Genomic DNA, 14,648 nt, shown 5'->3' on the forward strand with positions numbered 1-14,648 from the left:
CCGCCAGCTCTCCCCAAGGTCATAGAGCCACCATCTCGGCAGGTTCTGATCCCGATGACAGAAGCCTCTGGCCGACACTTCAGGATCCGGCTCCAGCTGAACCGCCCAAGCTATACCTGCCTCTCCTGGTTAGTACTGACAAGAAGGGGAGGGAGACATTGGAATTAAGCAGAGACTGCGCTGTGCTAGAGAGCCGGAGGGAACGAAAGAGAACAGACGAGATTTACAATGCAAGCTGCTGGTCTGGGAAAGTCTATCTCGGGCCCACCAGAAAACCTCATCTGCCCCAGGGACAGGACAGTTGTTCAACCGGTCCCAATGGAGGCCCTGGGCCCCATTACAGCCAAACCAGTGTGCCTGGTGCGGAGCTTTTGGCCACTGGAAGAAAGAATGCTCTAAGGCAAGGAAGGAGAAGGAAGCTCCCGCAATTGTGGGGCTTGCTGACTTGGAAATTAAATAGGGCTGCCGAGGCTCAGAGATATTAGGTCCCCGAGAACCCATGGTAACCTTAAAAGTGGGGGACCAAACATTCTTGAGTGCCCAGTACCCCTGTTGGGAAGAGACTTGCTCTCCATACTAGGAGCACAAGTGACTTTCTCCCCGGAGGAGAGGCCCACCTTCTGGATGGACACTATGACTTATTTGTTCTCTCTCTCAATACCCCCCGAGATGAGTGGAGGTTGCATGAGCCTCTGAAGGAAGAACCACGTGGGCTGGAAAGCATGAGAGAGAGCTTACTCAATTATTCCCTGAGGTCTGGGCAGAAGACAGCTCCACCCCCTCTCCCCCCAACCAGGCTGGCTAGAGTCCCAGGACAGCATACTACCCCATATCAATAGATTGAAACACGCGGGCATTCTGGTAGAGTGCCAGTTGGCTTGGAATATACCAGTCCTGCCAGTAGAAAAGGAAGGAGGACAGGACTATAGGCCTGTACAGGATTTCTCAGGCTAGTCAACCAGGCTACTGTGATTTTACACCGCACTGTTCCAAACCCCTATACCTTACTTAGCCTCGTCCCACCGAGGACTAAAGTTTATACTTGCCTAGATCTCAAGGATGCCACCTTCTGCATACACCTTGCCCCAGCGTCAAAGCCCATCTTTCCCTTTGAATGGGAAGATCCAATTAGGGACACCAAACCACAGCTCACCTGGACTCCCCCACAAGGGTTTAAGAATTCCCCAGCCATCTTTGGGGAAGCCTTGGCTTCTGGCTTGGACTCATTCCACCCGGAAAAGTACAGATGTTGGCTCCAACAATACATGGATGACCTGCTGCTGGCTGCCGAGACCAAGAAAAAATGCTGGGAAGAGACAAAAACACTGCTCCAGCTGCTGATGGAGGCAGGTTACCAGGTGTTAAAGAAGGCACAGATCTGCAAGGAGGAGGTAAGATATCTGGGGTTTGTTTTAAAGAAGGACACACGATTCCAGACCCTAATTGGGTCCTATATACTTATGGCACTGGCCTGATAAAACAAAGACAACGGCTGTCAAGTTAGCCAAAGCAGAATTATTGGTACCAGAGAAGCTGGCACACACTCTGTTAAGCCAAACACACCAAGCAACACACCTAGGCTATGCTGCCTGCTCACAGGTTAATGCTGCCTCTCGGCACAGACAAAAACCTCTGGAGATTCAGCTGAAAGGCACGCTGCCCTTTGAACACCTGGGAGTGGACTTCACTGAAATGAAACCTCACTGACACTAGTTACCTACTGGTCATGGTATGTACGTTCTTGGGATGGGTAGAAGCTTTTCCTACTTGGACTGAAAGAGCATCAGAAGTAGCCTGGTGCCTGCTTAGGGAAATAGTTCCCAGATTTGGATTTCCTACCAGCATTGGACCAGACAATGGCCTGGCTTTCATAGCTGATTTAGTACAACAAGTAAGCAAAACTTTAACATCAAATAGAAACTGCACACTGCATATAGGCCCAGAGTTCTGAGATGGTGGAATGAACCAACCAGACCCTTAAAGAGACTCTCCAAGTGGATCATAGAGACTGACTGCTCCTGGGTGGACTTGCTTCCTGTGGCTCTGCTCAGACTCAGGATGACCCCACGGTCCCAATTGTGTATGGGAGGCCCCCTTCCATAATAAAACAGATGTCAACAAATTTGCTTCAGGTAAGGGGAGATGGGATTTCACAGCAGATGGAACTGGGTAAGGTAGTAAATTGGGTAACTAAGTTTGTACAAGAAAGGGTGTCGTTCTCCCTTGGGGAACAGATTCATGATTTTGTGCCCAGGGAGCAGGTATAGGTCAAGGACTGGAAACACGACTCCTTGGGCCCACATTGGAAGGGTCCATATACTGCTGTTCTGACCACTGCTACAGCAGTTAAAGTTGCAGGTGTCACTCTCTGGATCCTTCACATGAGGGTAAAGAGAGAATACCACGCAGACCCAGAGGATGCCGAGTGGACTATACAAAAGGACCCCACTGATCCCTGTGAAACCAAGATTATCTTAAAAAAAACGAGAGGTGAAGCTCTACAATCAACTTCTGCTACTAGGACTTGCTGGTATCATCTTCAGACTAACCATAACAGCAAAAGGAGGGACCTGTGCTATAATTAATGTTGAACGTTGTGTATATATTCCCGATTTATCTGGCAATATATCAGCCACCCTAGATGACATGAAAGGTAAAAGCTCTGTCTGATGATCTTTCCTTTTGGACTTCAGTCCTATCTTGGGTGAAGGGTCATTGGTGGAAAAATATATTTACCATTGTTATAGTTGCCTTGATAGTTCTGCTTTGTGTATTCTGCATTTTACAATGTATTATGAACTTTGTAACCCAGAGATTGGTGTCATCCGGCTCCTTCTTGGGCCGGACTGTGGACTTTGAGCTATATGCCCAGTATCTATGGAAATGACATACCAACTGGAAAACCAGACCTCCTGGATGGAAGAACCCCAGGACTTATACCTAGACTCTCCACTGCCTAAAAGAATACCCTAATTTTCTGTGTAACCAGATAGAATAATAAATTCTATTATGCTCATTGAGGTATGACCACAGACCCATTGATAATTATCCACTGTTAACTACCTAGGCTTAAGGCATATGAATCACGGGTTAACTTTGATTGCATCTTTCGCTTCCTTTGTTCAGACTAGTCTCAGGGAATTTGGGAGGTGGGTTTGGGCACGTATACTTAGGGTATATAAGGTTTTCACAAAAACTGGTTGGGATCCTTGGCTAAGAGGAGACTCTTCCTTGGGCCCTCCAGTGTAATAAACTGCACTCCACTATCTGCATCATCCTTCTAAGTGAGTCTGTTTCCCGGAACACGTGTCTACAACACCTTGGATTGCAAGGAGATCCAACCAGTCAATCCTAAAGGGAATCAATCCTGAATATTCATTGGAAGGACTGATGCTGAAGCTGAAATTCCAATACTTTGGCCACCTGATGCAAAGAACTGACTCATTAGAAAAGACCCTGATGCTGGGAAAGATTCAAGGCAGGAGGAGAAGGGGACAACAGAGGATGAGATGGTTGGATGGCATCACCGACTCAATGGGCATGAGTTTGAGTAAACTCCGGGAGTTGATGATGGACAGGGAGGCCTGGTGTGCTGCGGTCCATGGGGTCACAAAAAGTTGGACACGACTGAGTGACTGAGCTGAACTGAATCTGACCCTGTTGCAACTTCATGGCCATTACACTCTACATTACTCCCAACACCAAACTGTATCCCTGTTCAGGAAAATCCATAAGAAAAGTAGTCTCGGTTGTCATTTTCTGTGAAGATCAGATACCAGGGCTTCACAGCAGATTCATCAGATCCTGGCTCAACCTTCCAGTGTACTTGTAAAAAACAATAGTGTTGTATTGGAAATACATTTCCTTCAATGAAAGAATATGCAAATACTGTTTACTCTGACTTGCTCAGCTTAATTTTTTTCTACCAGAATTAATGGCTGTTTCTGAAAATTGTTACCGAAACCCAAATCGGGCAAATTAAACAGTAGCCAATTCTCTTTCCAGTGAGAAGGCTACTATTTTCTGGGGTGAAATACAAGTTGGATTTTGAGGCAAGTGGTGATTATTGTGTTGTCTTTCACATCCAAATGATTTTGACTGTTCCTTTTTGGTGAAGATGGTGAAAGCCCTAGCTCACAAGAGTAAGATGTAGTGAACAGAATTGGAACTCTCTTTCATCTATATAACAGATGCTGTTAAACAAAAGGAGCCCTGATTCCATCAAGGAATATTGAACCTAAGACCATTCACATTGAATTCAAGCCAAATCCTTGTCTCTGTCCTCAAGTTAGTCATTCCCTTTCTGTGACAGTGGCTCAGTTGGTAAAGAATCCGCCTACAATGCAAGAGACCTGGTTTTGATCCCTGAGTTGGGAAGATCCCCTGGAGAAGGGAAAGACTACCCACTCCAGTTTTCCGGCCTGGAGAATCCCGTGGACTGAATAGTCCATGAGGTCACAAGGACTCAGACACGACTGAGTGACTTGCACTTTCACTTTCTGTGACAGTGGATGAAATGAAAGTAGGAATTGCAAGTGGAAATTGTGAGGCAAGACAGCACTTTTTGTTGCTCTGGTGACTAGGTTCTTACCAACACCTGGGACCTAGAAGGTGCTTAAATGGAGCACTCTGAGTTGAAGATTGAAAGGAATCAGTATCAACCCAGGCAAAAATCAATATATTTGGCTACAATTTCCTCAGATGTGGAAATCACTCGTTACTTGCTAGTTACTTCAGTACCTTGTTCTAAGTAAGTTTATCGATGTGAGTTTGTCTTGCAACTCATATAAACAAAAATGTTCATCCAAATCGTTTAGCATAAAGGTGAGAAGGATAATATCTAATAATTTTATAAAATAAGAACATTGCAATAAATTCAGGCAGTATTGAAGTATATAAAAGAAAACTAAAATGAGCTTTCCCATTCTGCTCATCTCCTAAACCCCCTTCCTGGTGATTTTCTATAAGTCACCCACATTCACAAATATACACACGTGTCTGTATTTTTTTAATTTATAAAACCAAGACTGTAGTATTGTTGTGGTATGCATATGTAATAATTTATTTAACCATTCCTTTAATGGAATTGTAGATTTCTAGTTTTACCCACCATTGCAACCTTCTGCCTTGTAATACCTTTATACCCTGGTTCAAGTTTATATACCAGTTAAAATAAATAGCCTTTTAAAGTTGTGTCCCAGGGTAGCTCTTCTAATATTAGATAACTTTCCAGAGGCATTCAGCATTCAGATAGTAATTAGTGATAATTTGGTAATCTTCTAATTAGATAATTCCTGTGAATAATCCTTGTCACAGTTCCCTGTGTCTCTTATTTTGAGACCTTAGTCAAAGTAGACATTAATCACCTAGAGTTCCTGAGGATTTTTTTTCCTTTAATGTGGATTTAGGAAGAGTTATAGATATCCAATTTCCTTACCTTGTTCAGCCTGTGCTCTACTCTGGAAACTAGAATAGATAATGCATGGCTTGAAGGCAGAAAGATTAAAGAAAGAATGGCATAGGGCAGAGGCCATGGCTGCTCCAGGGGAACTTGTTTCTCCTTTCCGTTTTACTAATCAGATTCCCACATCCAAGGTAAGAGAAACCAAGGCAAACCATTCAATATCACAGTAATCCAAGTCTACGCCCCAACCAGTAATGCTGAAGAAGCTGAAGTTGAACGGTTCTATGAAGACCTACAAGACCTTTTAGAACTAACACCCCAAAAAGATGTCCTTTTCATTATAGGGGACTGGAATGCAAAAGTAGGAAGTCAAGAAACACTTGGAGTAACAAGCAAATTTGGCCTTGGAATACGGAAAGAAGCAGGGCAAAGGCTAATAGTGTTTTGCCAAGAGAATGCACTGGTCATAGCAAACACCCTCTTCCAACAACACAAGAGAAGACTCTACACATGGACATCACCAGATGGTCAATGCCAAAATCAGATTGATTATATTCTTTACAGCCAAAGATGGAAAAGCTCTCTACAGTCAGCAAAAACAAGACCAGGAGCTGACTGTGGCTCAGATCATGAACTCCTTATTGCCAAATTCAGACTTAAGTTGAAGACAGTGGGGAAAACCACTAGACAATTCAGGTATGACCTAAATCAAATCCCTTATGTTTATACAGTGAAAGTGAGAAATAGATTTAAGGGACTAGATCTGATAGAGTGCCTGATGAACTATGGATGGAGGTTCGTGACATTGTATAGGAGACAGGGATCAAGACCATCCCTATGAAAAGAAATGCAAAAAAGCAAAATGGCTGTCTGGGAAGGCCTTACAAATAGCTGTGAAAAGAAGAGAGGAGAAAAGCCAAGGAGAAAATGAAAGATATAAGCATCTGAATGCAGAATTCCAAAGAATAGCAAGAAGAGATAAGAAAGCTTTCCTCAGCGATCAATGCAAAGAAATAGAGGAAAACAACAGAATGGGAGAGACTAGAGATCTCTTCAGGAAAATTAGAGATACCAAGGGAACATTTCATGCAAAGATGGGCTCGATAAAGGACAGAAATGGTATGGACCTCACAGAAGCAGAAGATATTAAGAGGTGGCAAGAATACACAGAAGAACTGTACAAAAAAGATCTTCACAACCAAGATAAGCACGATGGTGTGATCATTCACCTTCAGCCAGACATCTTGGAATGTGAAGTCAAGTGGGCCTTAGAAAGCATCACTACAAATAAAGCTAGTGGAGGTGATGGAATTCCAGTTGAGCTATTTCAGATCCTGAAAGGTGATGCTGTGAAAGTGCTGCACTCAATATGCCCGCAAATTTGGAAAACTCAGCAGTGGCCACAGGACTGGAAAAGGTCAGTTTTCATTCCAATCCCAAAGAAAGGCTCAGACTACCGCACAGTTGCACTCATCTCACATGTTAATAAAGAAATGCTCAAAATTCTCCAAGCCAGGCTTTAGCAATACATGAACCGTGAACTTCCAGTGTTCAAGCTGGTTTTAGAAAAGGCAGAGGAACCAGAGATCAAATTGCCAACATCCGCTGGATCATGGAAAAAGCAAGAGAGTTCCAGAAACACATCTCTTTCTGCTTTTTTGACTATGCCAAAGCCTTTGACTGTGTGGATCACAATAAACTGGAAAATTCTGAAAGAGATGGGAATCCCAGACCACCTGACCTGCCTCTTGAGAAATCTGTATTCAGGTCAGGAAGCAACAGTTACAACTGGACATGGAACAACAGACTGGTTCCAAATAGGAAAAGGAGTACGTCAAGGCTATATATTGTCACCCTGCTTATTTAACTTCTATGCAGAGTACATCATGAGAAACGCTGGGCTGGAAGAAGCACAAGCTGAATCTTGATTCAAGATTGCCGGGAGAAATACCTAAAACCTCAGATATGCAGATGACACAACTCATGGCAGAAAGTGAAGAGGAACTAAAAAGCCTCTTGATAAAAGTGAAAGAGGAGAGTGAAAAAGTTGGCTTAAAGCTTAACATTCAGAAAACGAAGATCATGGCATCTTGTCCCATCGCTTCATGGAAAATAGATGGGAAAACAGTGTCAGACTTTATTTTCTGGGCTCCAAAATCACTGCAGATGGTGACTGCAGCCATGAAATTAAAAGACACTTACTCTTTGGAAGAAAATTTATGACCAATCTAGATAGCATATTGAAAAGCAGAGACATTACTTTGCCAACAAAGGTCCATCTAGTCAAGGCTATGGTTTTTCCTGTGGTCATGTATGGATGTGAGAGTTGGACTATGAAGAAGGCTGAGTGCCGAAGAATTGATGCTTTTGAACTGTGCTGTTGGAGAAGACTCTTGAGAGTCCCTTGGACTGCATGGAGATCCAACCAATCCATTCTGAAGGAGATCAGCCCTGGCTGTTTTTTGGAAGGAATGATGTTAAAGCTGAAACTCCAGTACTTTGGCTACCTCATGTGAAGAGTTGACTCATTGGAAAGGACCCTGATGCTGGGAGGGATTGGGGGCAGGAGGAGAAGGGGATGACAGGATGAGATGGTTGGATGGCATCACCGACTAGATGGACGTGAGTTTGAGTGAACTCTGGGAGTTGGTGATGGACAGAGAGGCCTGGCGTGCTGCAGTTCATGGGGTTGGAAAGAGTCAGACATGACTGAGCGACTGAACTGAACTGAATCAGATTAGTTCTTCCTCCTAACTCAGGGAAACTTGGTTAGACCTGGGCTGAAAATGTGTGTTTCAATTATTTCCCCTTCTGGAGACAGAAGTAGAAAGGAATAACAGTTCTCCTAACAATATAATATATGCTTTGTTGAAAATTGCATGTCAATTTTGATAAATTGAATTGTGTTAAAGTTAGTCTTGTCTTACAAGGATTTAATGGTGAATTTAATACTTGCTTTCTAAAGCTCTCAGATTACCTATCAGAATTTCTAAAAATTGTCTGCGTTATAGAATTCACTAAATTATAACCTCAGCTTGAAAGACAGTTTTTTTTTTAATGCCTTATTTTAATATGCAGAAACTACCGCCTCATATACAACTGCTGCTGCTGTTGCTAAGTCATTTCAGTCATGTCCGACTCTGTGCGACCCCACAGACGGCAGCCCACCAGGCTCCGCCATCCCTGGGATTCTCCAGGCAAGAACACTGTAAAGGGTTGCCATTTCCTTCTCCAATGCATGAAAGTGAAAAGTGAAAATGAAGTTGCTCAGTTGCGTCCAACTCTTAGCGACCCCATCGACTGCAGCCTACCAGGCTCCTCCATCCATGGGATTCTCCAGGCAAGAGTATTGGAGTGGGGTGCCATTGCCTTTTCCACGTATACAACTAGTTCTGGCCAAAATGCAGAGCCATTTTACTTTTTAACCTTTCCAGATATCATCTGTTCCATATGTTTATATGGACTATGTGGCCTGTTTATAGTATAACACTTATAACAATGACAGGGTCCCAGTCCTCCAGGAGACAAAAGTGAGTGGGAGGAGACTGTTAATTATCATCCAGTACAGGCTTAAATGCTCTATTAGTGTAAAGGATACAGTGGGCTTCCCAGGTAGTGCTACAGGTAAAGAACCAGCCTCCCAGTGCAGGAGACGTTCATGTAACAATTAGATGCTGTCCTTACACATTTTGTTTCTACATGTGCGTACAATACACTGATACCATTTTTGCTTTCAACAGTCACCTTTTGCATAATTTCAATAAAAATTAGAAAAGTCTTCATATTTATTTACTCACATAGTGACCATTTCTGGTTCTCTTTCTTTTTTCTGTAGATTTAGATTTTCTTCTGGTATCATTGCCTTTCTGCTTAAAGAACTTCCTTTAATCTTTTTGTAGTGAAGTTCTGTTTTCATGAATTCTTCTGGATATTATATGTGTGAACGAATATTTTGCTATTTTTTTAATATTTATATTATTTATTTACTTATTTAATAGATATATATATACTTTAACAAAAGTGGGAACGTTAATATATTTATGGGAGGAGAAAACACAATGGCAGGCAGCACATTTTTCAACCCCCAGCTGATAACATCAAACAATTCAGGCTTCATTTTAGTGGATAACAGCACCATTCATTCTTCCCTGAAACTGGAATTTAAATCTGTTTTCACAGGGTAAGAGTTCTAGGTTGCAAAACGCCCATCCCCTCTTCCCACCCCTGGTACTTTCAGGTACTTGGCTTGGCTTGCATTGTTTCTGAAAAGAAGTCTCCTGCCTTCTTTGTGTGTTTTGTGTTCTTTTTCTCTGGCTGCTTTTAATATTTCCACTGTCTCTCTGGTTTATTTAACTATGTTGTCAGTGTTATTCCGGGGTCTGTTTTTATTAATTAACTTCTCTCCTCATTCTGGGTTGTATTTCCTTGCTTCTTTATATACCTTGTGAATTTTGAGTGAATGCCAGACATTTGAATTTTACTTTGTTGGAGGCTGTTTTTTTGTTTGTTTGTTTGTTTTGTTTTTGATGTCTGATCTTATTTATTTGTTACTCTTAGAACATGTCATCTTTTGACTGGACTCGGAAGTAGAAGCTGCCAGAGAGGACTGCCTCCCTCTCTTGGCAATCTGTTCCTGCCATTTTTCTTTGGCTACCTTCAATCTCTCGACCAAAAGTTTAGCATTCTGCAGCCTCTTCCTTATTTTTCTTAAGTACGCTGTTTCTTCAGAGCAATAAGCCTGTGTTTGTGTTACAGAACATGGGAAGTAACAAGATGCTTAATCTTGGGTGCTTTGGTCCTAGGTAACTGTGTTATTATCATTATATGGTTATTTTTGTATTCTTGCAAACATTGCTGAACTTTGTTCTGTGATGTAGTTAACTTGGTAGCAGTTTGATACTTTCAAGAGGCTTTCTTTCTGTTAAGTACTGTCCTAAACAGCCTTTAGTCTAGGATTAATTTTGCTTCACTATTGAGGCCATACCCTCTGGGTACTTTGCCCAATACCTTGTCAGAGTTTTTTCCTGGTTGGAACACTAACTTTTGTCTGGTGCTGTACGAGTGTCAGGGTTTGTTCCTTCTGCTTATTTTGGTTGGTTCTTTCCCAAGCCTCAGATTGTGTCTTTTCTCATATGTACCGATCAGTGCTCAGCTGAAGATCTGAGGGAACTCGAGAGATCTCTGGAGTTCTCCCCCTGTGTACCTCCTTTCTCTCTGTGTTGCTATTTAATCTAGCTGTCTCAGCCTCGCCAGACTCCCAACTTCATCTCTTCTGCCCAGGAGACTGCTGGGCTCTGAATGGATTCTTCCTCTCTATGCTGCAGTCTGAAGACTCTCTGTAGGCAGCAATCTGGAATAATAATGGGGCTCACATTTTGTTTCCTGTGTTCACTATCACTGTCCTGTGCTCCCTGATGTCCAATGCCTGGAAATCCTTGTTGCATAATTTGTTCAGTGTTTTAGTTTTTCTAATTGTTTTGTTTGAATTAGGATCAATTCAGTTCCTGTTACCATAACAGAAGTTCTCATTCATATTTCTATTCATATTCGTATTTTCTAAACATTTTTGCTTTTAGACAAACGTGTAGACATGTAAACATGTAGACAACTAATGAAAATATATCAATATTTACTTGCTCTTTGACTGTTGTCTCCTCAGGATGTAATGTGGTCATTGCGTCCCGTAAGTTTGATAGGTTAAAATCTGCTGCCGATGAACTGAATGCCAGTCTGCCTCCTAGCATCCAGGCTCAAGTTACTCCCATAAAATGTAACATCCGCAATGAAGAGGAGGTAAAGCTAATCTCTCTTTTTTTAAAAATTGAAATATAGTTGATTTACAATGTCATGTTTAATTTTTGCTGCATAGCAAAGTGACTCAGTTATATATATGTGTGTGTGTATCCTTTTTCATATTCTTTTCCATTATGGTTCATCATAGGATATTGAATATAGTTTCATATGCTATATAGTAGGACCTTGTTGTTTATCCATCCTTTATATAATAACTTATATCCGCTAATCCCACACTCCCAATTCTTTCCTCCTCTTTGACGACCACAAATCTGTTCTGTATATCTGTGAGTCTGTTTTTGTCTTGTAGATATGTTGATTTGTGTCATATTTTAGATTCCACATATAAGTGACGTCATATAGTATTTGTTTTTCTTATTTCACGTAGTATGGTATTTTCAAGGTCCAATCCATGTTGCTGAGTTCTGAGTTCAGTTGCTCAGTCATGTCCAACTCTTTGCGACCGCATGAACTGCAGCACACTAGGCCTCCCTGTCCATCACCAACTCCCGGAGTCCACCCAAACCCATGTCCATCGTGTCAATGATGTCATCCAACCATCTCATCCTCTGTCGTCCCCTTCTCCTCCTGCCCTCAATCTTTCCCAGCATCAGGGTCTTTTCAAATGAGTCAGCTCTTTGCATCAGGTGACCAAAGTATTGGAGTTTCAGCTTCAACATCAGTCCCTCCAATGAACACCCAGGACTGATCTCCTTAATGATGGACTGATTGGATCTCCTTGCAGTCCAAAGGACTCTCAAGAGTCTTCTCCAACACCACAGTTCAAAAGCATCAATTCTTTGGCGCTCAGCAAGTGGCCTCAGGAGAAAGAGAGGAAGGGAAGACATGGAGGGAAGCTAAGCAAGAACAGTTTAGTCTGGAGGCTACCTTTCATGCCTTCTGCCCTTGAGCTCGTTTTGTACTGTCTGTTTCATCACTCTCCAGTATTCTGAGTTGGTTGTTTACAGATTCAGTTCAGTTCAGTTCAGTCACTCAGTCATGTCCAACTCTTTGCGACCCCATGACCTACAGCACACCAGGCCTCCCTGTCCATCAACAACTCCCGGAGTCCACCCAAACCCATGTCCATTGAGTCGGTGATGCCATCCAGCCATCTCATCCTCCATCGTCCCCTTCTCCTACTGCCCTCAATCTTTCCCAGCATCAGGGTCTTTTCAGATGAGTCAGCTCTTCGCATTGGGTGGCCAAAGTATTGGAGTTTCAGCTTCAACATCAGTCCTTCCAGTGAACACCCAGGATATTATATATATTTACACTTTAAAGATTATTACAGATTATTGGATGAGTGATCCAAATCCTTGGATAAATCTTGTCATCAAAATTCTAAATTTAGCATATGATCTGTGGGTATTGAAGCATATTGATATGAAGCATATTGAAGCATATGGGTATTTAGCATATTGATCTATGGGTGACACAGGGTTTTCAGGTTTATTCATTGTGACCACATCTTCATTTATTATGGTTCTCTGAGTTACTATTCACTATGAGATATTGTAAGCTCTGCTACTCTCCTAAAGCAGATGATAAAGTCCAAGTAGCAAGTTAGTTATTAACCAGTTCACTGTTAAAATTTGATTTGTTTGCTGGAGTATAATTAATGTACAATAATACATAAGTTCCAGGTGTATAATATAGTGATTCATAATTTTTAAAGGTGATACTCCATTTATAGTTACCATAAAATATTTGCTGTATTCCCCATATTATATAATATATTCATTTAACTTATTTTATACCTCACAGGCTGTAGCTCCTAATCTCTTACCGCTACATTGTTGCTCCCTGCTTCCCTCTTGACACTGGTAACCACTGGTTTATGCTCTGTCTCTATAAATCTGCTTCTTTTTTTTGTTATATTCACTAGTTTGTTGTACTTTTTAGATTCTACATATAAATGCTGTCATACCGTATTTGTCTGTAACTAGTTCACTTTTACTGTTTTTCTTTAGGTAAATAATTTGGTCAAATCCACCTTAGATGTTTATGGTAAGATCAATTTCTTAGTAAACAATGGAGGAGGCCAGTTCTTCTCTCCTGCTGAAAAAATCAGTTCAAAGGGGTGGCATGCTGTGATTGAAACCAACCTGACGGGCACCTTCTACATGTGCAAAGCAGGCAAGTGTGATCAATAACCCAAAAAGTCAAAGTGTATTTATGTTAAAATCATAGGGTACCCAACAATTATTGTCATCAACAATTATTGCCCTAATTTAACTTATATACAATATAGCCATGTAAATTGCTACATTTCTGGAGAATAATTTGGCAGTATTTTAAAAATATGAATTTGCTTGATCTGTTGATTTCATTTCTAGGAAGTTATCAGGTTAAGATGATTAAGAATTTGTACAAAGATATAGCTACAAAGTGCTTCATTAAATTAAGGAAGACTCCATACTTATTTTGTTTTTAAGAAATGAATCTGTTAAATCTATTGTAAGGACCTATTAATTCCGTGAAACCTTCAAGGAGAATACCAGGGTCCACATTTTTTCTGACTAATAAGTAACTAGCACACATGCATAGTTTTTAGATTAAAGGTTGTCTTTCATAGGTGGTAATATTCAACCCTGACATTAGATAACTGAAGAGTTTCCTTACAAGCTATTCAAGACATTTCTATGCTGCATAATGCGAAATGAGTATAATTGTGACCCACAGGGTCTTCATCCCAACATGGATTAGGCTTTATATTCTTAGCATTTCTAAATCAAAGGTCTTACAGACATTTTCAGGCTTTATCTTTATCTAACTGGTAATACAGAGTTCTGTATTAATTGTGATAACAGGATTAACTGCTGAAGTGTAGAGATCCAGAAGAATATAGGAGCTTGAATAAGATTTCTCCTTCATATAAAAATTCAAGGTGTATAGTCCAGGGATAGTATGGTAGTTTCATAATCATTAGGGAATAAGGATCTTTCTTCTTATTTACTGTCTTTAACATGTCCATCCCCTAGTCCAGAAGGGCTGCTTCAGTTCCTGCCATCATAACTGCATTCGCGACAGCAGGAATTCAGAGAAGTATAAAACTCATTCTTTTTAACAGCAGTGTGTGGAAGTTAAAAAAAAAAATTCAGAGAAGTGTAAAACTCATTCTTTTTAACAGCATTGTCTGGAAATTAAAAAAAATTTTTTTTCAGAGAAGTGTAAAACTCATTCTTTTTAACAGCATTGTCTAGAAGTGGCTTCCCTGGTGGTTCAGTGGGTAAAGTGTCTGCCTACAATGTGGGAGACCCGGGTTCGATCCCTGGGTCGGGAAGATCCCCTGGTGAAGGAAATGGCAACCCACTCCAGTACTCTTGCCTGGAAAATCCCATGGACTGAGAAGCCTGGTAGGCTACAGTCCATGGGGTCACAAAGAGTCGGACACGACTGAGCGACTTTCCTTTCCTTTTGTCTGGAAGTAGCACCATTATATTTACTG

The 14,648-nt window shown here is 41.4% G+C and overlaps 1 protein-coding gene across 1 annotated transcript in view; it reads left to right on the top strand.

Moving 5' to 3' along the window:
- The window catches only part of PECR (peroxisomal trans-2-enoyl-CoA reductase), a 50,428-nt gene that overhangs the window by 4,537 nt on the left and 31,243 nt on the right, over positions 1-14,648 (top strand). Inside the window, exons 2-3 of the mRNA XM_018059757.1 lie at positions 11,064-11,197; positions 13,171-13,336. Coding sequence (XP_017915246.1) covers positions 11,064-11,197; positions 13,171-13,336 — 300 coding nt within the window. The remainder of the gene's footprint in view (positions 1-11,063; positions 11,198-13,170; positions 13,337-14,648) is intronic.

This window comes from Capra hircus, chromosome 2 (assembly GCF_001704415.2).
Source record: "Capra hircus breed San Clemente chromosome 2, ASM170441v1, whole genome shotgun sequence".
Lineage (NCBI taxonomy): Eukaryota > Metazoa > Chordata > Mammalia > Artiodactyla > Bovidae > Capra > Capra hircus.